At 40.2% G+C, this 27900-nt stretch overlaps 2 protein-coding genes across 2 annotated transcripts; both read left to right on the forward strand.

The window, feature by feature from the left end:
• The first annotated feature begins 1243 nt into the window (after positions 1–1243).
• Positions 1244–18872, forward strand: pls3 (plastin 3 (T isoform)). The gene is made up of 16 exons (XM_055043732.1): positions 1244–1333; positions 7968–8072; positions 8560–8711; positions 11204–11333; positions 12087–12219; positions 12762–12843; positions 12919–13084; positions 13191–13333; positions 13991–14086; positions 14186–14381; positions 15661–15739; positions 15835–15949; positions 16029–16159; positions 16623–16746; positions 16842–16966; positions 17713–18872. Exons 2-16 carry the CDS (start codon positions 8012–8014, stop codon positions 17843–17845), a joined length of 1866 nt encoding a protein of 621 aa, XP_054899707.1. The 5' UTR covers positions 1244–1333; positions 7968–8011; the 3' UTR covers positions 17846–18872.
• Positions 18873–22097: 3225 nt separating this feature from the next.
• On the forward strand, positions 22098–27328 carry cnga2b (cyclic nucleotide gated channel subunit alpha 2b). Its single transcript, XM_055043731.1, has 7 exons — positions 22098–22167; positions 23253–23362; positions 23450–23560; positions 23890–24066; positions 24283–24390; positions 24512–24618; positions 24748–27328. Exons 2-7 carry the CDS (start codon positions 23262–23264, stop codon positions 26217–26219), a joined length of 2076 nt encoding a protein of 691 aa, XP_054899706.1. The 5' UTR covers positions 22098–22167; positions 23253–23261; the 3' UTR covers positions 26220–27328.
• The last annotated feature ends 572 nt before the right edge of the window (positions 27329–27900 follow it).

Here is a 27900-nt window from a genome sequence, read left to right on the forward strand (position 1 = left end):
TTTTCTAAATTCCTCCAACATTAATCTCTCTCATATATTCTACAAACTAAAATAATATGCTCTTTTGTATCATTTCCCCCACAATATTGACATTTTCCTGTATTATGTTGCTGTTTTCTGAGTAATGAGCTGCGAAGTGCAGGATATAAAAATCTTAATCTTTCTAATAGTATTTCCTCTCTTCTATTTCTCCTCTCTGCTCTCATTTCTTCTTCTCTTTTGAATCCGATCATACCACCTTCCTCTTTTATCTTTATTCTATTCTTTCTGTCTCTTATCCCTCATCTTTTGTTTAATTATACTTTTTGCTTCAGATTTTGATGTGTAAAGTGAAGAACATTACAAAACTTTTCTGACAGCTTCAGTTATATAGGATTATTGTGTCTTCCATATTTGTCTAAATATAATATGATAAAAATATATATATATTGTATTGTCATTTGTTTAAAAAAAATATTTAAGAAAAACATAAACTTTAGCTTTTTCATTTGAGTTATGGTTATTTCCAATATGAACTGTGAATGAGAAATACAAAACATGAGCATTTTAAATAGGTTTTAACTGTAGGAGTTTTAGACAAATATGGTGCATAACCCTACAAATTAAACTGATGTTTTTTAGTCATTCACAGTGTTTTATTTTTGATTTTGTGTGACAAATAATTAAGAAATGGAAGAAAATTTCAAAATTGTAAGCATTTTTGAATTCAGCACTGCACCCAAAAATTCTCTCCCTTCAGAAATCTTCTAATTACCAAATGGAGTCCATCTGTGTGTAATTTAGTCTTGGTTTATATCCCAATAAATTATAATGCAATTAAAAAGTAAAGTTATTTTAAAATGTGAAATGTGAGACTTATATAGAAAGTCAAGTTAAAAAGAGAAAACAAGCAACAGCTAGTAACCAATCCAAAAATTAAAAATGTGTCAAACATGACCGGACTCCATGCTTCAAATAATTTTTGGTTGTTTTTACGCCACAACTCCACAACAAAATGTAATTTGAAGACACTTTACATGAAAAAAAAAGGTGAAATCATTGCCAATAAAACAGAGAGACTAATCAAATTAATATTGATATAAATAGATCAGAATTAATAATACACAGTTCAGCCTGAGACTGAGTGCAACGTAAAACAGTCATATTCAGTTGATTCACAAGACACAATTAGTCAGTGTTAACATTTTTGGCCTTGTTGGCCTTCCATAAGGCCTGTGAGGTGAGGTCACCATTAGGGCGGGGACAAAATTCCTGCTGTCTACTTTTGTCTCTACGTGGAGGAGGCAGGGCTGCAAAGCTGGACGCTGTCTGGAATTTCTGGAGTACCGACATCGTGAGTACCAACTTTATGGGGAATTGTTTTTGACCAGTAACTTCTCACGGCTTTATTTTGTCTTTTTTGGGGGGGAGTGCGGGGGGGGATATCTTTTTCTTTTTATGTCTCGTTCTTACTGTAGACAGCGGCCGTCTTCTGTATCTCAGGGATGGATTTCCAGTTTCCTGCCTGTAAAACTTGCATGTCCGTCCCGGGCTGACGAGCTTCAGCGCCGCTGCTTGTTCATCTCTGCCGCCCTCATCATCCTTGCACTCAAATCACTGAGGAGTGTAAAACCCCCTTCACTTTGTTTCCGAGCGGGTGACTTTTCAGAGGATGTAACGTGCATCAAAAATGAACCCGTGGAGACTGGAACACGGGAGGAGTCTGCTTGTGCAAGTTGGCGTTTTAACATTTGTACAGAGGAATATCCTCGGCGGCGTTTGAACTGTGCTTGTATTGTAGTAAAAAATGTCACAGCTGGGGCAGAAAAAGAGGCGACTCGGCCGCAGACTGGCTGGAGGAAGCTGTAAAGGTGGAGCCAGCACCGTTCAGCCTCTATCGGGTTTTTCTCTACGCTTCCCACCATTCAGGTTGAAATGTCATGTAATAGCCCTTTTCTCTCCTTCTAAAGTCTGTGCTCTGTCTTCTCGCGATAACAACGCGTCTTTTTCTTTTTCTTAATTGGTTGGTGCCTTAAATGCAATTAAAGGCCCAAATAGATGGAATTTTTAAAAAAAACAAACATTTAGTATTAGATTGACCATTTGAACAGCGTGGGAACATATCCCCCCCCCTCTCTTTTGAAGTGAAAACGTGTCTGTGTAAACTTGTTTACTGCACTGAGTGATTCACCAGAGTGTTTTTTTCCTGAAGTCATTGTGGGGCTCGCAGCTCATTTTTACATCTGGGATCCCACTTGAGGACGAGTGGCTGGAACAACGAGTCTGTTTGAGCCCCTCCACAAAACCCACACAACACATCACTGGAGGAATATTCTGACTTTACAAGCAGTGTGTTGTGAAAACAGTTCCCCAGCAGTGCACTCCATAGACTCCTGAGTGGCTGTTTGCTTTTGATGCCGTCAGCAGTGCAGACAGTACATTTATTTTTGTGTTTTGTTTTGTTTTTGTTTTTTTTTAATAAAAACTGGAAGTCATTTCAGCTGTGTTTGTCTTCACAACAAGCTGAAAAGTCATGCACGTTTCCTTGTTCGTGTTTTTTAAAGCCAGACGTTAGGAGTGTGACGTTATCGAGTTGAGGACAAACCAGACTGTCAGGAAGGGGTGGTCAGGTTTAATGAAAAGGCTTTTTTTTTTTTCAACGCTCACACCCGTATGTGTGTGTGTGTGTGTGAACATCTGCTTGAACAGGTTGCTCTGCTTTCTGCACTCAGGTGTTCTCACCTTGTTCAACACAAGGGCATCGATCAGCTTACATGTTGTTTTATAATGATATGCTGCTTTTTAGAGTGAAAACATTTTAAATTATGCATACACTTTGCTATAAATAAACAAGCTTAGGCCTGAGTGAAATGGCAACATTTCTGAACAAATGAGCAAAACTTATTTATAACTGCTTTTCCAGCTGCTAAAATAACAGTATTAAAGTTGTGTATATATATATATATATATATATATATATATATATATATTTTTTTTTTTTACCAGTTATTTTTAAGCAGACTAACTTAAAAAAAAAAGTGTTCTGATTAGCATGTAGCTTCCCAACTGGTTTTAAAACACTGCTACCTTAATTAAGAAATAAAGGGAGTGGCTCTTCTTTAGCTTTTACATAATGATTGTCTGTGTCTCTGGAAGCAATGGAATTTTTTCTGTACCTTTTGTTTTTTAGTCAACTGCCTGGTCATGTCCATAAACAGGTGTGGGAGGGGCAGCTCTGTTTCATACAGGCGGTGAAAACTCCCGTCACTTTATTCAGGCAAATATTTCTATTTGCCGATAGCCTCCGTTTAGGCCAGTAACACCTAAAGATGACATTTTGACTCCTGATCAAACACACATTGCGTCTATGTAATCTCCTAGTTTTTCATGGTAGAGCAATGGGCGGTTCAAAATGGGGGGCCAGCGGGGGACAGTGCCCCGGTAGTACTCGATCCTGCAATAAAGAGATCATAATAAATCAATTTCTTAAAGTATAATTAATTGGTTCTTTGGACTAATTTCATTTTTTACCTTCAGTTTAACTTTACCAGAGAATTAAAAATGAAAGTGTTTCACTAACCCCCACCACCCAGTAAAGCTGCCACTCGGTAGAATATTAGCAATTTAGAGAAAAGTACTTTAAATTACGAAAACGATGACAGATTTTCTCCCAAATGGACATAAGATCTGTGCAAAACATCGGATTATAAACTGCTTTTAATGTTTAGACTCCAGCAACTGAAGCTGCAAAGCAACCACATCAATACAGCAGTAATACATTTAAGGCATATGTACATATTGTTCGTTTGTTTTTTGTGTGTAACTTTATCTCTACTTGCTCAAAGACTCTTCCAGAAACTGCTTTCATGGCTTCACGGAAATCTGCACTGTCTGGCTACGCTGTATTTAAAGGATCATATTTTATAATGCTTTTGTTGAGTAATGGTAAACATGTGTAGGTGTGGCCGCTTACCTGCGACCAACCCGACTGATTCAGCGACACCTGCTTAATGACATTCTCCAGTTTCTGTTTTTGTTTGTTTGGATTCTCATTTTGGCCCCTTATGCAGAACATGGTTTTTGACATGTTTTGTTATTTAATAAGCATTCGTTTAGTGGTTTGTCTGGGTTGTAGAGAGCAGGCGGTGGGGACCGTTGTAGAACGCGTGTGGAGGGAGAGCTTTATTTGAATATTTCCATGATGTGTTATCATTTATCTTTGCTTTATGGTATTAGCCTTAAACCCCTACTGGCGTTATTCCTGCAGCATACAGTATCAGAGTTGTGTAAAAGGATGACAGTGTGTGCTGTCATCCTCACTTCCTCACCTGTCGCACTGGGGGTCAGTGCTTAACTTTTCCTCGGCTCACAGCCTTTAAAAGGAAATAAGCGTCTGGTGTGGCAGAGCGTTTGGTGACTCAGTTTGCCTCACATCTGCAGCCGATTGCGTCTCGGTTTAAAAAAAAAAAGAGGCATCCGTGTCCTCACAGGCGCTGTAGGGTGTGTGCATATGAACTTGACCACACTTGGGAAGGGTGCCCACTCTATTTGTGTGCCTCACATTTCCCACGTAAATGCGAATGAGGCGGAGGCCGGGCCAGGGCGGGGTGTGTTGGCCCTTCCCATTGAACACTGCCATCTGGGTGCAGCCCTTCGCTTTTTAATTGGCTCCAGGGAGTGAATCAAAGGCGACTGTAAAGCACGTCAGTGCGCTTTTCTTTTTTTTTTTTTTTGTCTCGACAATTAAATGCTGTTGTTTGGTGTCAAATAAGGCAGTATAACAGACAGTTCAGAGGAAACAGAACTGAAGAGGAAAGCTGTCTAGCAGCTGCTTCAACACACATGAGCCGGAATATTGAAAACAATTGGATTTAAGTTTTTAATTTTATGTTTTTGTATCTCTATCCACACTTCTTGTTCAGATTCTGTCTTGTGCTTTAGTGAGGGTTTTGTGTTTACTCTGATAAAAGTCATAGCAAGATCATTCCTAACTATCTAACCACTAATCCGAACTAAAAGAACTACTACAGACTAGTTCTTTTAGTTATGATTTTAAGTTGATCAAAAATAATTATTGCCAATATTTGCTGTGCAGACCGATGAAATGAAAGTGTTGCATCTTTTGTTTTTTAGTCTGTTCTCAGACTGTTATTAAGGAGATCCAATGATGAAAATGTTTGCACTTGAAATACAAGTCAAAAAAGTCAAGATAACCACCTCTTCCAGATTTTTCATTATGTGAACCATTTTTATTACTCTTACTATTTAATAAATAGTAACCTCCTGGGATAATGTTTCCCATCTCTGATCCTACAGGCCCCCTGCGCTGCATGTTTCACATGTTTTCCTATTTCAACTCATCTGAATTTATTTGATAGCTGATTAACAGGCTTTTGCTGAAAGGCAGTCATTTGAATCAGGTGTTAGAATAAGGAAGACATCTGAAATATGCAGGGCAGTAATGCTTAGAAAATATGACTGAATAGTCTTGGTATGGAGTCTGTCGGTGTAAAAGTACAACATGACATAATTTGTGTACTGAAGTGGCCAAATTTGAGGTAAAGTCTTCCTGTTTTTTGGCAGAGTAGCTTGTTGTGTTTTGGGGATTCTCTGACGCATGCGCTCCCAAAAAAGACTTTATTTTTCAAAGATCTATTAGAATAAATACCAATAGTTTCTACAAATTCTGTACAAGTATAGAATTTTAGTTTAGCAAGTGTGGAAAAAAATCTTAATGCAAAGGTAATTTTGGCTGAGATTTTAATATGCTGACCTTGTTTTTGGCTAAGTGGATGGAAACTCTAGTTTTAATCCGACACACTCAGTTTGGTTTTTGAGTTACAACATACAAGACCACTTTACTGCTCTTTTTCTTGAACTGGATTCAAGATGGCTACCTTAAATGCATCATTACATCTGTCCCCCGTCTGTACCAACTTTCCAAAGGGGCCTTGAAATCTGCAACCACAATCTGGTTGCAGATTCTATAGATTTGAACTGATTCTTGTTTGTCCTGATGGAAATGGCCCTTTACGCTGCAGAGTCTGAGGTTTCAGCATTGTTTTATTGGTGGGTGGGTGAAACGCTACAAAGTGGCATAATGAAGTCTTAAAAAGAAAACTGGCTAATTTGGAGTTTGGCCTTCATCAGCCCTGAAAGCCAACTATTGGCGTCCTGTCAGGCCTCTCCATTCAGGCAGCTGATGAAGCATTGAGTTGGTGAGGAGTTTCCACCGTCCAGCTGTCAGAAAGAGACCAACTGTCTTTCGGGGCCTGACACTCGGGACTCCTTTCCTAGCGTGGCACAGGATTTATTACCGCGGTTTGTCCCCGGCGGTTACAGACCCCCTATTCTTCTGCGCGGCCGGCGATCCGGCTCACATTTGTCCGCCGCCATCTGTGCCCTTGCTTCATGTACTTAACCCCTGTCCTGTTTCCACCCCCGTCTGCTGAGGGCAGCAGCAGCAGGACGAGGGACGGCGAGTGAGGTAATGTTTTGTCAGCCTCTGCTTATAGACGGGTTTGTCAGACACTTTTTTTTTTCTTTTCACATCCTCTAGGGAAAAAACTGTTAAATATAGCTACGCTGGCATCGCCATTTTTTCCCTAGTTTGAGGAGTTTGACTTGCCCTGATTTAGAGTTGCTTTGCAGAAAACGCAGAGAAACCAACATTGTTGGTATTTTGCCTAACTGAATCTGCTAATCTGATGTTTTGAATCAGTCTGCACTTTGGGCTTAATTCATCCTTTTGTTTTGTCTGCAGGAAAAGCTTCATAGGAACTGAGTCACATCTCACAGGCCACATGGTTGTTGAATCATCTTTTTTTAAACCACTATTAGTTTCATTCAGGGGAGGATGCAGGGCTTTGTTCATTGTCAACTTGCTCCTGATTTGCCGAAACAATGTGCTTCATTCTTTAAAAAAAAAAAAGAAAAAAAGAATGACCTCCAAATCTGATTGGTCTGGATTAACTTGCAGAATTTCCTAATAAGGTTTGAAAAATGTGGCTCCAGGCACAACTATGTGACAGATTGCTTGCTAATTTGCTGTAATAGCAAAAATATATTCAGATTAATTATCGTGGAGCAGTTTTGTCTTGAATAAAAAAAAATTAAAAAAACGGTTTGATTTGAATCCTACGGAGCTGGAAAATGAAGTTCGCCTTGTTTTTTAGGAGGAATGCCGCCATTCCGGTTTGGCCGCAGAGATGCAGTCATACTCCCTCACACTCACACCTCTCAGTGAAGTGAAGCCCGATCTGCCCTGGCCTCAAGCATTCCTGCACCGGGAAAAAAGGCCTGACCCAAAAAAAAAAAAAAAAAAAATCCCCCCCTTTTTTCTCTCTCTCTCTGGGATTTTTAGACGGTTACTTTGCCTCAGAGGACGTTGGGAACACGGAGGTTTTTGTTCTGCTAAATAACCAGTTTTTGGGGCCTGCGTCGTTGCGTGTCAAAGCGTGTAACTTTACTGGGTTAGAAGGATTTTCGAGTTTTTTTTTTTTATTTCCTGTTGTGACAAAACCAAAATGGCTCTGATGGCTTTTAATTACAGCTGCTGGGTACACATGCTGACTTTTTTTTTGTGGTTTTTTTTGTAAGAAGGAAAAAAAAAGTATGTTTGTTTTTAAGCTACTCATAGGGGGAAAAAACTGATTTATCAGACAAATATCTGAATGCTTGGCTCTTCTGGTTGTTATCAGTGCTTTCTTGTGCTGCACAATAGAGCAAACAGGAAATTACTCTGATTGGTTTAAACAAACGTGCTTGGGAAAAGGAGAAGAGCTGAAAGGAGTAGCTTATGCAATTAACAGAGCTGAAGGAGGCGGGAGTGGAGATCTGGGGAGTAACTCTTAGGTTTTGCTTTAGAGGAAGGTGGAATAATGACTTGCCTAGGTGAACATGCTGAAGGCTTTGCAAAGCATAACATCATCTAACTTCCTGCTATGTTTTTTTTAAGACAATGATCAATGACTCTGATCTCTCCACAGACGCACCTTCCTCCGACTGACCACGTCTGGTCACTCGCAGAAAAATGTCCGTAAAAATAACGCAAGATGAGGCGGAAGAGATGAGGGCGATGTTCGATAAAATTGGTAAGTGTGGCCACAGCTTCAACATATTGATGAATGTAGTTATATTTATTTTTGCTGTCCCTTTTTTTTTTTTCAAAGAAAGGTTGAGAATCCAGTCTGAGGGTGGCGCTCCTTTGGTTTGTTTGCCATGACTGTCTTTGTTTTTTCTTAAGAAATCTGCATTAGCTGTTTTTGTAAGCAGGGGGAAAAATTTGGTAGCGTTCCTTCAGCCAGCTGACCAGCAATGCACAGCAACATTTAGTGGAGGTGGAGCTCTTTCTCCATACCTCAAATGGCTGAAGAAAACCCCAGTCGGTCCTCAACTTTTTATGTCATTTTAAAATGCTGTCATGGTTAATGCTTTGACTGAAGATTTGAGCAATTTTGACACAAAAGCTGTTCAGCATTTCAGGATATGTAGTCATTAGTTATCATCCCAGGTTTGGCATTTTGAGATGTGCTCCAGCTGTCGAGTCATCTGGATCCTCTGCTTCTGTTTTTCCTCCAGATCTGGACAAAAATGGATATATTTCTGATAATGAGCTTGGCGAGCTTCTGTCAGAGAGCGGCCACCCCCAGCCAGGATACATGATCCGGGAAATCCTGCAGAAACTCGACCGCGACAAGGACAACAAAATCAGCTTTGAAGAATTTTTGTCGGTAAGCTAAATAAAGCTTCTAGTGAATATTTTAGTGCTAAATATCCTCTGCCTTAAAGCCACAGTATGCAGCTTCTCTAAAACAAATTTTTGAAATTGCCACTAAATTGTCACAATATGATATGAGATGAGTAATGCATTGAAAAAATAATGAGGTTGCCTAACCCCTGCCAAAGTTTTCCTACCCACTGGACTTTACCAGATATTACCTTGTTACAAACGCAACTTGGATCAATAAAGTAGTTTATGCCGTAACTTGGAAGTAGAAGGGAAAATTGTACAGTTTTTCCGGTTCAGATTTTTTTTGTCTAACAAATTATCATAAAGGTATATTTGTGTCCAGATCTAGCAGAGGCAGCATCATGCAGAGTTTTTCTTTCATTTGAGTTTGGAAGATGGGAGAGTAAAAGAAAACAAAACAAAATAACTATACACTGGGGGTGAAGGTTGGAGTCCAGACTTAAATCGGATTAAGAATTAATGGAAAAACCTTTTGTCCAATTTTAACCAGAGATTTTTTTTCAAAGGATAGACAGATATTTTAGCCTCCACATGTGTAAACTCATTAGACATACCCTTTGAACCTTTTTTACATTTTGCCTCATTTGAATTTCAAACAGTATAAATACTTTCAAAGCAACTTTATGGGATTCCTGTGAAACGGAAGTGAATCCTAACTCTTTGACAAAGCACTACTTAAGATGGTTTTACCCTTAGCAGCGCGAGCTAAATACATGTTAAGAATAAAAACATGCACATTTTGCAGATGCTAGTGGCGCTTTATCATCATTTGGTCAAAGTTGTCTTGTTGCGGTGACCTCTGCCACTTGGAGACCATGAGTAACTGAAGTTGGCGTCCTGCACCACTGTGTGTGCTTGTGGTGAAGCCTGCTGTGGCTCTTTAAACATTTTGAGTAATGCCAAGCTGAATAGCTCATTGTGGTCACACCAATGTCTGTGGGGCTGAGCTCACTGATCCAGCACTGATAGCCTCAGCAGCAGGAAGCATCGAGCGTTTTACTAGTTGACACTTGCTATGAAAACCCCACACATCCATTACAACCTCAGATGTTTTAATAGTTTCCTTAACTTCTCCAGAGCCATTTAAGGCTTAGATATGTTGGAGAAATTAAATCCGGATTACTAAAAATATCCTTGATTCATCGCTAGAGAAACTGATTCATGCAACAACAAATGTGGAACTTGGTTTTATTTTTAGAGATTTTTTATTTTTGAATGTGTTCTTAGCTGTAGTCTTGACAGCATAAATAATGCTCCTAAAATAAAATCAATCGTCTAAGTCGCCACATACTTGCATCAGTTAGTGAAACTATAGTGCTACGCTTTGCAAAATATTGATGGCTTTAATCATATTTTGAAAGATAATTATCTTTATTAGCACAGGATGTTTCATTATTACCACAGTGAATTAATTTTCCTGGTATATTATAATCAAAATGTTGGCTATTACTTCTGTGACCAAAATATCCATTGACATTTTGCAATGTCAACCAAGTTTTAGTGGTTGGACTGGGGAGACGCATTCAAACAACGTCTTGGTGGAGCTTTCTTTTTTAAAATCATTCGGCTCTATGCTGAATCAACCCGTTTGGCCCAAAGCATTGGCTACAATACAGAGAGCCTACTACTGTTTGTTTGAGTCATTTCATTCAGAAGTTATGCACATGTGACATTGAGGAACCTGAGGCTATTTTCCATATTCAACACACACCTGCCACTGACGTGTACAAAATGCATCAGTTCAGGCTTTTGATGAAACTGAGTGCAGCAAAAGTGGACGTTTGTCTTTCATGTACAGCTTTGACATTTTTGTTACATTTTTATTGAATGGACAGTGACAGTGGCATCTGTTTTTTTATTTGGAGATTTGATTTACAACTTACATTTTTACAACTTCATAAAGCAACAAATTTTCAATGTGGCCTGATGTGAACAAAGAAACGAGGTTTGTGTTTTTAGCGTCAACTCTTGTGTCGGGTAGTGGAAGCATTTATTGCACAAATTAAAAACTTGAACACGCTTCTGCTCAGATACTGAACCAGCAGATGTGTAGAGACTCTGCTGGTTTGTTTTATTTATATAAAGCGATATTGTGTAAACCTAATTTGTTGTGAACGTTTGTGCAGTGAATGTGTCCAATATGTGATTGATGGCAACTTTATTGTACTGTGAATAAAATAAGTTGGTCATGTTTTGAGTGTTTTTCCATTTCTGAAGTAAAATCTCTCATAAGGTTCGTCCGTTTGCAGCCAATATAATTAGAAGAAAAGGTACATTTTTATAGTATTGTATATCAGTCTTACTTTGCTTGAAACTACCAGTTTAGTATGCTTTAGTCTGTTTATGTTCAAGTCGTCTAACACTAATCTTTGTTTGTCAAACAGATAATCGGTCCTCTTCCAGTGCAGATTTACAGTGAATGGACTCGAATATCGTTGCTGTCTTTCTGATTATTCTTTCTTATTGTGTCAGATTGTCAAGGAGCTGAAGGGCAGTCAAGTTGCAAAAACGTTCCTCAAGGCCATCAACAAAAAAGAGGGCATCCTAGCGATTGGCGGGACATCGGAGCTGTCAAGCGAAGGCACACAACACTCGTACTCTGGTATGTGACTCCAATGTTTGTTGTGAGCTGTTGACTTTGAACCCTGTGTGTTTCAGTTCCAGAGAAAGAAACCTAAGGCTGCATAAAGTGCAGTGGAATTTAATTCCTCAGTTTCTGAGCTAATGTTGGACCATAGCACTTTATAAGTCAAGCCCAAAAGATTAGTTCATATATTAATATCTAAAGTCGCACATTCCAGTTTAATCAATCAATGCAATACCAACTTCAGTTAATCACGTAATGGCAATTGATAAAAAAAAATATAAGAACATCCAGCTGATTGTAAGCAGTTGTTGACTTTTTGTATCAAACATTCATTCAGAGCAAATGTAGCAACAGTGGAAAGATACTCTAATAATTTGTTTATACGGGAAGTCATTCCTGACAGTGTATGTCTCATTACATCAGTGGCACGCATGGGGTGCGAATATACTTGCAAATATATTATTTTTGTCTTCAAATGGTAAAGGTGGAAAGAAATACGTCTTCTTGCACAGCTGGCGGGGCTTGGCATGTTTAAAGCAGGGAGAACGTGTTGATTTACTAATAGTTTTAATCAGTGGAACTTTCCAGCTCGGAGTCACAGGTGAACACAAAGGAACTGAGCTTGGAGTGCTTTCCATGGGAAAATAATGGATTAGAATTGGTCACACCTTTAATGGAAATGGGAAAATGGAACAAAAACTGATTTAATGGAAACAAATAAAGGTGGTTTTTAACTTTAACAAATTTGGTGCCCACATTCACTTGCAGAGGAGGAACGATATGCTTTTGTGAACTGGATCAACACAGCTCTGGAAAAGGATCCCGACTGTCAACATGTCCTGCCCATGGATCCCAACACAGACGCTCTGTTCAAGACTGTGGGAGACGGCATTGTGCTCTGGTGAGTCCCCCGTCTCACAGCAACATAAGGTCACCTGCACTCCTCTGGTTGTATTCTGGGTAGATGACAATGTATGACGAGATCGTGTAAATATAATAATGCTGGACGATTAAAAAAAAAAAAAAATTGTCTCTAAAGAAATTTATTTAAATTGTTATAAAGGGATAAATATCTATGCTTGTTTTTCCAACATTAGAATGGCTTAAACTCACAAATATTTAAACCAAATTGAAAATGGTAATTTTTTTATAATTAGGCTGCAATGTGCAGAACTCCAAAAATGTCCAAATTATAAACTTCTCACCAGCAGTGGTAGTGGAATAAATTTGATAAACCTGAATCTTAGTCAGACTGAATATGCTCCACGCTGAAACGACAACATATGATCATTATGATTATGTTACCTCCTATTTTCATGAAAATATTGGATAAAAAATGATTTGTTGAGCCCTAAAAACCTAATCTCTTTTTTTTGGTTATCATTTTATAACTTCAAATGGATATTGCAGAAAACTGATCATTTATTTTTGTTTTTCAAACAGCAAAATGATCAATCTGTCAGTGCCAGACACCATCGACGAGAGAACAATCAATAAAAAGAAGCTGACCCCATTTACAACACAGGTAAGTTTGACTGGTTATCGGAGGCGTTCTGTTAGTTTCCAGCAGGCGCTAAAACATCTGACCCTTGCTCTCCAGGAAAACCTGAACCTGGCTCTGAACTCGGCGTCTGCCATCGGCTGCCATGTGGTGAACATCGGCGCTTTGGACCTGAAAGAAGGGAAGCCCCATCTGGTGCTGGGCCTCCTGTGGCAGATCATCAAGATTGGCCTCTTTGCCGACATCGAGCTCAGCAGAAACGAAGGTATAAGGGAGAGGTTACAGTTACATAACACATGCATAAGCCCCCTCACCGGGGCTCAGTGGTGTGTTATCGAGTAGATTAACGGATGATTGTCACCCTTCCCCAGCGCTTGCGGCCTTGCTGAGAGACGGGGAAACCCTGGAGGACCTGATGAAGCTGTCGCCGGAGGAGCTGCTGTTGCGCTGGGCCAACTTTCACCTGGAGAACGCTGGCTATCCAAAGATCAACAACTTCAGTTCAGACATCAAGGCAAGGATGGTCTAGTTTTATATTTAAAAGTCTAAATGAATTGAAAGGAGAGGATGTGGGATTTTAAACCCATCATCAAACTCCACATGACCAGTAACTAAATCCACCAACACAGCAGACACCAGCAAAGGTAGCTCATATTTATGTTTACCAACCTCACCCACATACCCACCTCAGCTGCTCCTTTAATAGGAATGAAGGCGTAGTCTGATTTGGTGATACAAAGTTCAGTGTAGTCATTGAATTTAAAATATCAGTTTCTTTTAAGTAACAAATAAATAGTTGAGATTGGCCTTAAAATGGCTGTTTTTAACAATTGTATGTTTAGGATTGTTGTTCCCAGCCTCGAAAATGCACAGCTGGAACTTATTTATGGGCTTCAGAATAAAGGGTGCTAAATACAAATGTTTTACGCACTTTTCAGATTTTTAATTTGTAAAAGATTTTAAAAGCTGTGGATGTCTTTGCTTGATCACATAAAATCCCACCGAAACTTGTGGTTGTGATGTAACAAAATGTTCAAAGGTTATGAATACTTTTGGAAAGTTTTTCTGTATTTGGTTGTGGAGTCCCATTTTACAATTGCTTTATTATTAATTATTTTTTTCTGCATAAAGACCCAAATAACTTATTTATTAATTATATTTTTGTTCATAGGACTCAAAGGCCTATTTCCACCTTTTGAATCAAATCTCCCCTAAAGGCACAGAGGAGAATCAGCCACGCATCGACATCAACATGGGCGGCTTCAACGTAAGCACATTGACCTCCCACAGCTGAATCTCTCCACGCGTTGCCAACTGTGCTGCAGTTCTCACCCGAACATGTGTGTGGCATCTGTGTGTCTCTCAGGAGAAAGATGACTTGAAGAGGGCAGAAGCTATGCTGCAGCAGGCCGACCGGCTCGGCTGTCGACAGTTTGTCACCCCGACTGACGTCGTCAGCGGGAACCCCAAACTCAACCTCGCCTTTGTGGCCAATCTGTTCAACAAATACCCAGCGCTGACCAAACCGGAGAACGAGGACATCGACTGGGACCTTCTGGGGGGTGCGTATGGAAAAATAAATCCTCAGAATTAAATTGCAACGACAAAAGTCTGTCTGTAACGCAGACTCTCTGGCGGTCACCGCTTTCGTTCGATTTCATCCCTACTTACTGCCAGAGGAGTTGCTGAAAGAAGCCACCAGGCTTTAATGATGCGAGGTCTGAATCACTGCAGCAAATTTCTGTAGTTGTGCCACTAGACTCCTGACGGTATGCAGAAAGAGCAAACGTGAGATGTGCCAAAGTGGCCAGCATAACCTCTGATGTTGCAAACTTTACAGAGGAAGTCACCTGCATGATGTCCTGCATATAGCTGTCACCAAAACCACTAGCTGCACTCTGAGACGAAGGGAGTGAACCAGTCTCAATCTGAGAATAGACTGCACTTCTCCTCCACTTCTAAAGTGACAGGCAGCCAAAGACAACACATCCTCCTCTGCAGCCAACTCAGGCATGGGTGGAGAAGAGAACATGCCATCGACGTGTCCAACTGGCATGCCTGGAAAAAAAGATTTAATTTCTGGCAGTTCTGCAAACAACTACTCAACTCTTGTGGAAAGACCCTGATCAGATGACACTCTCCTCTTCTTAGATGGAGCCACAGTGACCATGTTCTCCACCAGGTGATCATGCCCAAGGCAGACAAGTCTCAAAGTTGGGAGAGGGAGCAAAAAAACAAAACACTGCTATCACATTCAACAAAACAACAAACTTGGAGAGGTTTACACCATTGGCTAAGCTCCGATAGTAACCAGTATGTATATCGCAACACAGTAGTCAGAAGCTGTGAGTTGGGAGAGGCGGTGGAAACACTGTTACCACCAACAAACATTAGAATTAGAGTAATTGAAGATCAACCCATCGCAGCCCCTATGAAGGTGATGCGCCGCTACTCGGACCAACAGGCGATTGGGCGTCCGGTGAAATGATCCAAAAGGTTGATGCAATGCAAAACGAACTGCGTGCAAGAAGAAAAAAGGAGCAGAGGAACGGATTATATCAGACCATGTAGCCTCTGATCAGCTGATGTGTCACTCTGTTGGTATTATTACTCAAATGGAAACATTCAGTCCTTTCAGCACTGCTCTCTGGCAGACAGAGATGAAATGGAACTGTTTTTAGGTTTCTGCCACAGAAGAGTCAGATACAACATTTTGAAATAAAAAGTAACGTCTACTCTCCGGCTTTATTAGTTATACGCTGCATACAATGAAAATTATTGTAAAACACAATTAGCAGTTACAATTAAGTCCTCTAAATCCCACAATCCTTTCTGGATTAGGTGAGACAAGAGAAGAGAGAACATTCAGAAACTGGATGAACTCCCTGGGCGTGAACCCCACTGTGAACCATCTGTATGGGTAAGTACTGCCTACAGAAACGAACCACAAAGCCCCTTTGAGGACTCTGACATGGACGGGTTTGATGTTTCCTAATCTGCTGGATGTTGCTGCAGAGATTTGCAGGATGCCATGGTCATCCTTCAGCTCTACGAGAGAATCAAAGTGGAGGTAGATTGGAACAAGGTCAACAAGCCGCCTTATCCCAAACTGGGAACAAATATGAAAAAGGTAGTTTGTCGGAGTCCTTTCAATTCTGTTTCCAGGCTTTTGCCGTCTTGTGTTGACGCTTGTATTGTCCGCCCCTCAGTTGGAGAATTGTAACTATGCAGTGGAGCTGGGCAAAACAACCAAGTTTTCTCTTGTTGGCATCGGCGGGCAGGACTTGAACGATGGCAATCCCACCCTGACTCTGGCACTGGTGTGGCAGCTCATGAGGAGGTACTGCATCACAATGTCACATTTTAGATGCATTATGAGGAAATGGTCAGCTTGTTGGGAAATAATCACATGATCAGAGCATAACTGTACACTAGTGTTTTGTTTTTTTTTTAAATTACATGTCACAACAGTATCTTTCAAATGTATTAACACCTCCAGAACATTTTGTCAGTATCTCTGAGATATCTACCTCATCACACTGCAAATAACTCGACACATTTTAAATGCATATATTAAGAAAAAAAACTATAGTGCTGCTTTAAATTGTGTAGTAAGATTAGTGATACCAATTTATAGTTTCCATCCGGAACATGTGATCAATACCAAAAGAATTGACTGTAAAAATCAAAATGGCGTCCACATTAAAGTGGATCGTCTTTATGAATTAAAGCAGACCCTGTCCTCGTTTGTCCGATATTTTGTTCTTTGCACTTTCATTTTATGGCTACGCTGCTTCTTTTAGATACACATTGAATGTACTGGAGGAACTGGGTGACGGAGAGAAAGTAAATGATGACATCATCGTAAGATGGGTGAACAAAACATTGGCAGAGGCTGGAAAATCCACCAAGATTTCAAGTTTTAAGGTAAACCCTCCTGGTTGTATTGTGGAAATAATCGTGGTCCTTTTTGCTGTTGTGGCTTTTGGTCAATTTGTTGCGATCTTTGCGTTTATGTTCAGGACAAGGAGATAAGCAGCAGTCTGGCAGTGCTGGAGCTGATTGATGCCATTCAACCTGGCAGCATCAACTTTGACCTGGTTAAAACCGGCAAACTCTCTGAAGACGACAAACTGGACAATGCCAAGTAAGAATTCAGTGAAAAAATGTGAAATTGAGTTAAGATATGGGTTCATTAACCCACCCCACAAAAGTTTTTGTTTTAAGCCGTTTACTTTTTCTGTCCTCCTGTTACGATGGCTTCATTTGTTTTAATGAAATGTCAGGATTGGGTTTTCTTCAGTTGTATGGAGCTTTGAGTGAAGTTGCATCAGCCCCTCCCCACACTGTTGCTGTTGTCGATCAATGAAGATTTTTCTCTAAAAAGAACACATCTACACAAAAGAGTTAACAGGGATATTTACTTGAAAATTAAAACTATATTTAGCAAGTGCTGAATATTTTTGCTCCACAAATTAATGTTATGCACACAAAAATATGGAATCCTAACTCTAATTTTCAAAACAAAGTAGTTTTTGTTCTATAAAAACGTAAATAATCTTATGAAAACTCAGCTCTTTGCTTCCTCTGGTCATCTTGATCTGATTTCAAAGTGTGCTACATAATCTGAAACATCAATACTGACAAAAAATAAATAAATGTTTGAGCAGCCAAACTTTTTGACAGCCTGAATTTAATCATGATTCCTTAAAAAGTCTTCCATGTAACTGGATCAGGTTAAATATCATCAATTATTACTTCTTTTTCATTGTAAAACTGTGAAACTGGTATTTTTTTTTTCCCCTCAAGTTCGTCATGAAAGTTTCGTGCCAGACCAGTTGTGCTGCTAACATGTGAACAGCTTACATCAGTAAACGCCCATTTCCTCTGCAGATATGCCATTTCTATGGCGAGGAAGATCGGCGCTCGCGTCTACGCCCTGCCTGAGGACCTGGTGGAGGTCAAGCCAAAAATGGTGATGACCGTCTTTGCCTGCTTGATGGGACGAGGGATGAAACGCGCTTAAGCTCGGATCACAGGGACACTTAACACTTCCCCTCACCTGCCCCCCCCAAAAAAAACAATTAGCATTTTGAAAGAGCTTCCTCAACCGAAGAAATGAAGATTTGTTTTGGTTTTGTTTTTGGGGTTTTTTGCCTTAAAATGAGTCAGAATCATACACTTGCATGCATCCTCTACCTCTTCTCATACACAGAGGTGTTTTCTGAAGGATCCTTTTTATTGAAGGTGAAGCTTCAGGATGGAAAATCTCCAGAGGCGACTCTTATCAACCTGCTACGCTCATTTATAAGAATGCTGTTTTTTTTGTTTTTGTTTTTTTTCCTCCCCCAATACAAATATGCATAATGTACCGGCTGCAAGGTTGTTTACATATTTCTGCCATGGCTGATAATTCAATTATCTCCTCGACCAAGCAACAGACATTCCTGAGTGCTTTACCTTTCAATATATGCATCAGAAGGCCAAAAGTAAGTCAGAGAGGTTTAAAGTTCGGGTGGAGGACACTTTAAAAGAAGAAAAAAGAGGCGCAAACATGTTCTCTTACTCGATGACGTGCGAGTGTTTCAGTAGGGACTCCACGGACGTCTACATATCAGAAAACAGAAGCCTTGAGGTCAGTTTGTGGTGATGACCTGTGGGAGGAAATGCTGTTTGTATTCCCTCGTAATCTCGTTTTCTTTTTCTTGGGATTATCATGCAACATGCTGTAAATGCTGTCTTTAAGGATGTCTTGATTTGTGTTGCATTGGGAATTTTTAGCTTTGTATCACTGTGAGTCCATTCGATGGTGAGCAGGCTGACTTGACTCTCCTGGCTTCATGCAGTGCCTTCAACTATCAAAAATGATTTGTATTTGTGCTTCAAGGGTTTCTCTTTGTTTTCTGCTCATATTAAACATTACCAAATACAGTTACTTCATTCCGAGTAGCTTGACGATGTGCTATGACGATGGCCAAATTGAATTTGGTCTTTTGTTCATGTCTATTCTCCCAAGTGCTTTACATGTAACAATAAACATGACTTTGAAAACAGCTGATGTGTGTGGTCTTTGCTGTTTGCTTTTAAAGAGATTTTGTGATAAGTTGTGGCAGAACTCTAAAGTGAAACTTGGTTTGTATCATACTCAGAATAAATTATATAATTTTCTGAAATGGTAACATTTGTAAAGCTCAGATATGTATAAATAAATAGTCAGGGACTTTTTTACCCACTGCATTTCACAAAGGAAATCCTTTTTGAATTCTTTTTGAGTCTCCAATTATTTCGACCCCCAGTGGATTTAAATGTATTTTCTGACAAAGACTTATTTAAAACTTACCCCTATTAAATGTGACTCGTCTTGTGCTGAGCTGAAAAACAAATCTGTCGAAAAATATGAAATTATGTAAATGTGGACACAATCGAGTATTTTTTTTTCCTCCACCACATTTTCTTTTACTCTCTGCATTGTCACACTTATTCAAATCCATCAGATTATGAGAACATAATCTGATTTAATTTCAGATTTAGTTCATAAACTTTAGATTTCTGTTCATAAAGTCATTCTTTTGTTAACTTTGCTTGCACTCAGCAATGCTGAGTCCATCTTCATCTGGAGCTTTCTAAAAGGACACCTGAGTGTTTTGGATCTGTTTTGATCATTAGAACTGTTCATGCTTATCTGTAGAGCATGATGCTGCCACTGCCGTGCTTCACTGCCGGTAAGGTGTTGTTTTTGGTGATGTTTTTTTTCTCTGTGCTAAATTTTTCTTTTGGAAAATGAATTCTTATCGTCAATCCATTCTTGATGGTCTGATACGAAACGCATTGGTGGCTCTTCAGGGTATGAACAGAGACGCGTCAGCGCAACTTTTATGATTCAACGGTTTACCTCATTTTCCTTTTACTACTTCTCCTTCCTCTTATCTCGGTTTCTGTTGCTGTCCTTCCCTCTTTTTCATGAAACCTGTCATCTGTCTGACAAAGCAAACTGTGAGCAAGAGTAATTGTGTGTTTGATCTGTTGTCTTTTCCCAGTGCAGCAGGGGAGAGCCGACGAGGCGGAGAGCAGGACGCTGTTCACTGACTCGGATCTCGGACGCGTGTGAATTCCTCTGGGCTTCGCTCCTTGTGTGGCCTCCATCGTCCGTGCTTTATCGTCTCGATTCTGTTCAGATGATATTTGGAGCTAAAGTTCCAAATGTCTGCTGAAGAAGAGCTTTGTACATTGTTGCTTAGGAAAGGGTTCAGTAAATGTTTCCCACAGAGGCAACGCTCAGGTGTAACAGCACCGTCAGATAGATGGTTTCACAAAGCAACATTTTAAGTGTTAAGTGTATAAAAAGATTAGTAATAATATATTGTACATGATTATAGCATGAAGATAGAACTATCATATATTTTATCAACTGTTCAAAATAGTATGTATAGCAAATGTTTATTTTTTTAAAGCATAATTTACAGTACAGAGATTTCCCATAAGAGCAGAATTTTTTTTTTCAATAAAAAATAAAAACATTTAACTGCTAGATCATTGGTTCAGAACCACTTTATTTTAATTAATTGAAAATTTCCCCCAAATAATTAGCTTTTTTTCTGGATTGACTTTATGCTTAACACAAAAAAATCTCGTTTGGTTTTATTTCCCTTCGTCTTATTGGAACAGCGTGTATAAAATCATTTACATTTCTATACCACTCTATCATTCATGATCTTGTTCATAAACATGTATTCATAGTTTATATTTTTAAAAATCCCTGATGTAATTCAGAATTTCCACTTTAAATAAGTAAACCTGCCTCAAAGTTGGCCCACACCATGATACTGCCGTCACCAGTTTAAATTGCATCATATTTTTGTTTTTATATATTATTTTAATTTTTCAGATATAATTCTTACATGGAGGACTCAGAGAGTACTCTGTTAAAACTTAGTATGTTTTTTTTAATAAATCAGCATTTATTAGATATTTAATGAGCTTTTCACATCAAGGGACTTTGCCCATTGTTCTTGGTAAAATAGATCCAGTTCAGCCAGAATGCATAGAGACTGTGAATGGGTAATATTTTTCAAGTCTTCCTAATGGATTCTCAACTCTGAACTTGAACTAGACCATTTCAACTTCTCACTTTACTTCGATCTGAACCGTTTCGTAGCAGGGCCGATCGGCTCCATCCACCCTCCTTTATCTACTCTGATCAGCTTGTCTGCTGCCGCTGAAGAAAAGCATCCCTACAGCATGATGCTGCCACCACCATGTTTTACAATTCAGATGGTTAGTCTATCCATGCACTTAAACACCTCGAGCAAACAATTCTGTAAAGAAAAGAAGAAAAAGAAATAGATATTTTTGCAAAAAAATAAAATAAAAAAAATTTGCATTTCTTGCATTTTTGTGTGTGTTTGTTTTTTGACTAAATCTGGAACGGATCCAGATTTTTTGAAAATGCATATTTGCCCCAAAGACGTCTCGCATCCAGCTCTGGAAGCCCCGCCCCGCCTTTACCTCCTCGCCTACCTGTGTACTCTCATCCGAGGACGAGCGCAGCCACGTGCTCACACCTCTGACTGGTTCACCATTCAAAGCGTCACAGAAAACTACTTCAAAAAACACTTCCGGCTGGGTTTTAGGAGTGTTTTCATTCGCTCGCAGCTTTGAGGATGGATCCGCTTTGCTCTACCTGCGTGACGGGGTCTTCAAGTAACTAAAGGAAAGCTAAGGTAAGAGTCAGTGCGCGCGCGCACGTGTGTGTGTGTGTGTGTGTGTGTGTGTGTGTGTGTGTGTGTGTGTGTGTGTGTGTGTGTGTGTGTGTGTGTGACTGCTTTGCATCTTTGTGACATCTTTGCATAGATGTCACAAAAAGTCCGAATTCATCCGAATTTATCTCCAGCTTCACAAACAGGAGATATTTCAAGAAGCTTCTATTCGCGAGCAGCGACTCGCTCTTTTAAAGCTGAGTTTGGTTGAGTGGCAACTTCTGCGTCAACTTCTGGGGGGTTCAAACCCGGCTGAACCTGAACCTGTGATGTAACGATTCAAATGAAGCCACCGTTTGCGCGCGCACTCGGCGTTGCTGGTTTCCTGAGTGATGGAGGTCCTGAGGGAGAGCCGCTGATAGGCTCGCTCAGCTGGAGAGGTTCAGTCCGACCGAAGCCGTGTTTTCGTTAATGATCCACCAATTAGTCACACAGCGGTAGCAGTTGTCTGAACAGCTACTCCGTCTGTCTGCGCCGCAGGGTGGAGATGCGTTACGCGCCGCAACATGTGGCCGGTAGGGGGAATGAAGTGCTTCCACAGGGGCTGCTGGTGGAGAGAGGCTTGGAAAATCTCACCTGAACTCTCCAGAAGGTTCGGCTTCGGCTCGCGACTTTTATGCCCGGATATTTTCTTGTGGTTCGTTGAAACCAAGCAGACGGACTATCGGTGCAACGTGTTTGTTTTTATGAGAAAATGCCCACGTCAAAACAAACATCCGCTTTCAGTGAAATTAAAATATGACCCGTGAAATAAATGTGAGAGGTCCACGAGATGTATTCTATTAAAAGTTGTTTGAAATTGAATAAATTACAATGCACTTAAAATTTTTAATTTATACCATTTAGTATTTAAATCTTAAATACTAAATAAACAAAGAATTGTATAATTTTTTTGTTTATTTGGTAAACAACATTTTTTAAATTACTAAATATATTTTTGTTTAATACTGAATAAACAAAAAAGTTTACAGTTTTTTAAAACTTATTTGGTATTTAAGTCTTAAATACTAAATAAAAAATTTTATGAATTTATAAAATAAATAATTACAATTTACATCTTCAGAGAAAATATGAAATAGTTACATATATATTTAACTTTTTTTTTATTAACATCAAGTAAAAGAGGTAATAATGAAGTAAATATTAGAACTATCTGTAATTTTTTTTGTATTAATTTTAAAAAAATACGCTAAAATATAGTACAATTAAGGTCTCCTGCTTTTTTATGCGGTTCTTGAGAAGGTAATAAAATTCTCTACTGAAAAAGCTGAAAACTTTTCTGTCTTGATTTAAAGGAATGGTTTTTCCACAAGTCTTTTTTTTTCCAGGAAGCGTAAAATAAAATGCAAAACGACAATAATAATTTTTAAAAAAATCTTAGGCAGCACATTTTTTCCATCAGACCAACTCGGAGTCGAGTTGTAAAATTGCTCAGTTCCTGTTTTGCATGCGCTTCCCTCACCACGGCAACGGAGCCGTCACCTGACGGATGCTGGTTGGGGACTGCAGACGGTCTCAGTCGGCCAACATCCCCTGACTATAAACTGACATCTTGCACCATGAACACTTTCTTCTGCTGCATCAGCTCTGCGGAGAAACAGGGAACGCTCCTTCTGACAGCATGGGTTGAATGGTAACAAGTGAGACTTCAACACTGCTGTTTGTCCTCCATGACAGAACCTGAGGATGACAGGCCAGGTGCCAGAGAGAGACCGGTCGCCCCACAACCTGTCAGTGAGGACAACCTTGGAGGAAGAGATCGAGAGGGCTGAAAGTAAACTTAGCAGGTAAGAAAAAGTCAGTTTTATAAAAGCAGTGCATGAAACGAATAATAACGAGAGGTTTTCTTTCCCTCTTTGTTGTTTTTGTCCCAGGGTGCCATCGGTCTGCGATGACACGTCATCAGAGCTACAGCGAGTCGCCGCTCTTGACCCTGACGGACGCAGCTCTGCGAATTCTTTTCAGAGGAATGGGGCCATTTCAAGGTGAAACTGTAGCGTTGCAGCAATTACATTTTAGCATTTTTACCAGAGTTTCTGAATTGTTAGATATGAATACCAGCAGCATTGTTTGGCACTTACATCGATATGCCTGACAAATGAGTCAAATTATTGTGATACAGCCACAATTTATCAAACATTTCTCTATCAGTGATTATTTGTTGCTGCACTCTGCAAATCCATTTAATTTCTTGTGTGATTCTCTTGGATAAGGTTTCACACAAATGGCAATTTCTGTGTTATTTTCATGATTTCCATTTGATATAAGCAAATGTAAAGCTCAACTGGGATTTTATGCTTTGCACATGTCTTAGACTGGTGAAACTGGTGGTGAGGCTGAGGGAATGGGCACACAGGAGCCTGGTGGAGGAGGAGGAGCGGCCAGACTCCTTCCTGGAACGCTTTCGCGGCCCTGAGCTGAGAGCGGCCCCCAGTCGCAACAGCATCACCCAACCAGATGCCAATGGCAACAATGCCAAAGGGATCTTAAGGTATTCCTGACTGGGTTAGGGTTGACGTTTCTAATTAGGTCAGAAGACACCCTGTTCTATCTGTTGTGTTGTTTTAAGATTTTAACTCAATTTTACTGCTTTGTAAAATGGTGTTCTGTTAGTCAATGCTACATTATAAAACAAAATAACTTTTCTGAGAGAAATTTCCATGGGGATTTAAGTAATGTATCATTTGCATGCTCTTCATACTTCCAGGAAGAGGTGGGAATTGTTCGTTGTCTCACCATCTGATGACGCCTACTACCGTTGGCTGTTTGTCATTGCGATTGCTGTCCTCTACAATTGGTTCCTTGTGATTGCAAGGTATTATAATTCCCACAGTCGATCACCTCCAGCTCTGCAGATGGATAATAAATGCAGTGATCTGTCCAATCCACCCCTTTGATTGGAGCACTAAATCATTTGAACCTTTTTATGTTCCCAGGGCATGCTTTGACAAACTGCAGGTGAGCATTTACATCTGTTGGCTGGTGTTGGACTACATCTCTGATACTGTGTACATACTGGACAGTTTTGTGCGTCTACGGACAGGTAATCCATTAAAAAACATGCCTTCTTACAGCCTAAAGCTTTGGGATATAACTTTTCTTTCTTTTCTTTTTTTTCACATATTTGTTAAAGCTGTCTAACTGAATTTCCTCTCCGTCTATTTTGTTTAAGGTTTTCTGGAACAAGGCCTCCTGGTGAAGGACCACGCCAAGCTAAGAGACAGCTACATCCGAACGTTGCAGTTCAAGCTGGACGTGGTGTCCATCCTGCCCACCGATCTAGTGTACATTTACACTGGCATCCACACTCCTCAGCTCCGATTCAATCGCTTGCTGCGCTTCCCTCGCATGTTTGAATTCTTTGACCGGACAGAAACACGCACCAACTACCCCAACATCTTCCGGATCTGCAACTTGGTGCTCTACATCCTGGTCATCATTCACTGGAATGCCTGCATCTACTACGCCATATCCAAGTCCTTGGGGTTTGGTTCAGATACGTGGGTCTTTCCAAACATCTCCAAACCGGAATACTCGTCCTTAACAAGAAGCTACGTCTACTGTTTGTACTGGTCAACCCTCACTCTTACCACCATTGGAGAAATGCCTGCACCCGTGCGAGATGAGGAGTACTTGTTTGTGGTCTTCGACTTCCTTGTTGGAGTGCTGATCTTTGCAACCATCGTAGGAAATGTAGGCTCCATGATAGCCAACATGAACGCCACCCGGGCCGAGTTTCAGGCTCGAATCGACGCCATCAAACACTACATGCACTTCCGCAAGGTCAGCAGAGAACTGGAGACGCGCGTCATCAAGTGGTTCGACTATCTGTGGACCAACCAAAAAGCTGTAGACGAGCAGGAGGTGCTGAAGAACCTACCCAACAAACTGCGCGCTGAGATCGCCATCAACGTACACCTTGAGACTCTAAAGAAAGTACGCATTTTTCAAGATTGTGAGGCCGGACTGCTCGTGGAGCTTGTGCTGAAACTACGTCCGCAGGTTTTTAGTCCCGGAGACTACATCTGCAGGAAAGGAGATATTGGCAAGGAGATGTATATCATTAAAGAGGGGAAGCTGGCAGTAGTAGCTGACGATGGGGTCACGCAGTACGCTCTCCTCACTGCTGGAAGCTGCTTTGGGGAGATCAGCATTTTGAACATAAGGGGTAGTAAAATGGGGAATCGCCGCACAGCCAACATCCGAAGCTTGGGATACTCTGACCTCTTCTGCCTCTCCAAGGACGACCTAATGGAGGCAGTGACCGAGTATCCAGACGCTAAAACAGTGCTAGAGGATAGGGGTAGGGAGATTCTTAAGAAGGAAGGGCTTCTTGACGAGAATGCGGAGAAGGGCGGGCTACAGAAGGAGGACACAGATGAGAAGGTGGAGAGACTGGAGTCCTCTCTGGACACCCTACAGACTCGTTTTGCCCGTCTGCTGACTGAGTACACAGACACTCAGCAGCGGCTAAAGCAGCGAATCACTCTGCTGGAGCGGCACCTGAACCAAACTGACTGCGGCGCAGAGGCAAACAATGACATGGATGCCAGCATACAAATAGCAAGTGGAAGTACAAATGGGTCACCGCATAAAAACGATGTTCAGACTCAGGACAGAAACAGCAAAACATTACAACACTGACACTTTCAACATCAAACTTCAACCATTCATTCACCCACTTACTGAATGAATCACAGAGGATGGAGCCTGTCTCCAGGGGTCAATGGCTTGAGGGTGGAGTACATCCTGGACAGGTCACCAGTCCATCACAGGGCAGCATAGAGACACACCGGGTAAATAGACATGCATGTACACACAGCTGGATAATTTAAAGTGGCCAATTAAGCTAAAATGCATGTTCCTGCTCTGCTGGAGGCAGACATCTTCACACATTATTGCCCCTCTATTGTTTTCCTGCAGTTTATAAGTTAAATATCTGCATTTTAATCAACATGAAAACAAAATACACATATACCAGAACCCAGCTAACTTGGAGTTGTCGTATAAATGAACGGCCAAGAGCTGAATGTATGTGCAAAGGCCGACTTCAAGTTTCTGACCCAAGTTCTGATCAAGTTTCAAGCTAAATAAATCTTTCAGAGTATATAAACAACAAGTACAAGATACTCTGGGATTTTTCTATATCTTTCTTTGGATCACCTGTGAGTGTCATGTTTGTTTGCATCAACAGAGACATTCAGTTCCCTCTACATGTCATCTATTATGCTTTGGTACTCTTCAAATGAACTCTCGCTGCTGCTCCAGGGAACCAAAGGTCTCAGGAGATAATGCGTGGGGATTAGTTGTCACACACACAAACAATTAGTTTCCAGTGCCCCCCTTTCTAAGGTACTATATAGAGGTACTTTTTCATATTTACAATTACAATCACAAAATGCCCTTTTAAAAGAAGTTTACACCACAGACCAACACAAAGGGAAGGAAATTCTTTACAATGACGATCTGAAAAGTGTATTTTTATTCACACCCCTTTACCCTGGTACCCCAAAATAAGTACTAGTCACTTTAGAAGGTACCCAAATAGTAAATAAAATCCATGTGTATAAACTTACCCTTTCAACTGTGAAACAGGGTGGGGGAAGCGTTATGCTGTTGAAATACTAATCTTTAACAGAGATTAGGAGATTGATCAGAGTTGGGGTTAAATATTGATAATACATTTTTTTTTATTTCTTGCAAATTTACAAAGTTAGTCTATCGCATAAAACCCCAATAAAATACACTGATGTTTGGGATTGTAACATTTAAAAAAGGTTTATTAATACCTTTGCACTGTAAATCTGTATCAATGTATTTGACTGTTTCCTAAATGTTACATTTACAAAGTTTGTGCCATGAAAACTTTTTGCTGAAAAAACAGATTTCCTTTAAAAAAAAAAAAAGGGATTAGTGTTCAGGCGCTCAATATTGATTATTTGCAAAAGCTTTGTGTTCTCCCTTCTAACCCAACAAAAATGAGCAAGGTCCCGTACTGACTTCCACCCGTTTATTTGAGGAAAGTTACACTTTGAAGTAAAAGGCCGGGGATTTTCCAGTTTTTCAGCCTTTGCATTCCTGGACACACATGAGCAGTGTTGATAAGAGGAGCTGGAACAATGCCTCACAGCAGCAGAGCTGAAGGGAGCTGGGAACAATAAAGAGGCAGGAGTTGTCGAATTCATATCCTGCCAGAAAGGCACTGATGATATCAAGCATCTTGAATCAATCTTCACTCAGCTCCAGAATGGTAAAAAAAAAAAAGGGTTTCTAAATTTTTAAATATTTGCATCATAGGAAGTCAATCAACAGACATTTAAGATGA

The sequence above is a fragment of the Poeciliopsis prolifica genome, unplaced genomic scaffold, assembly GCF_027474105.1.
Source record: "Poeciliopsis prolifica strain line A6 unplaced genomic scaffold, Auburn_PproV2 SCAFFOLD019, whole genome shotgun sequence".
Taxonomy (NCBI): domain Eukaryota; kingdom Metazoa; phylum Chordata; class Actinopteri; order Cyprinodontiformes; family Poeciliidae; genus Poeciliopsis; species Poeciliopsis prolifica.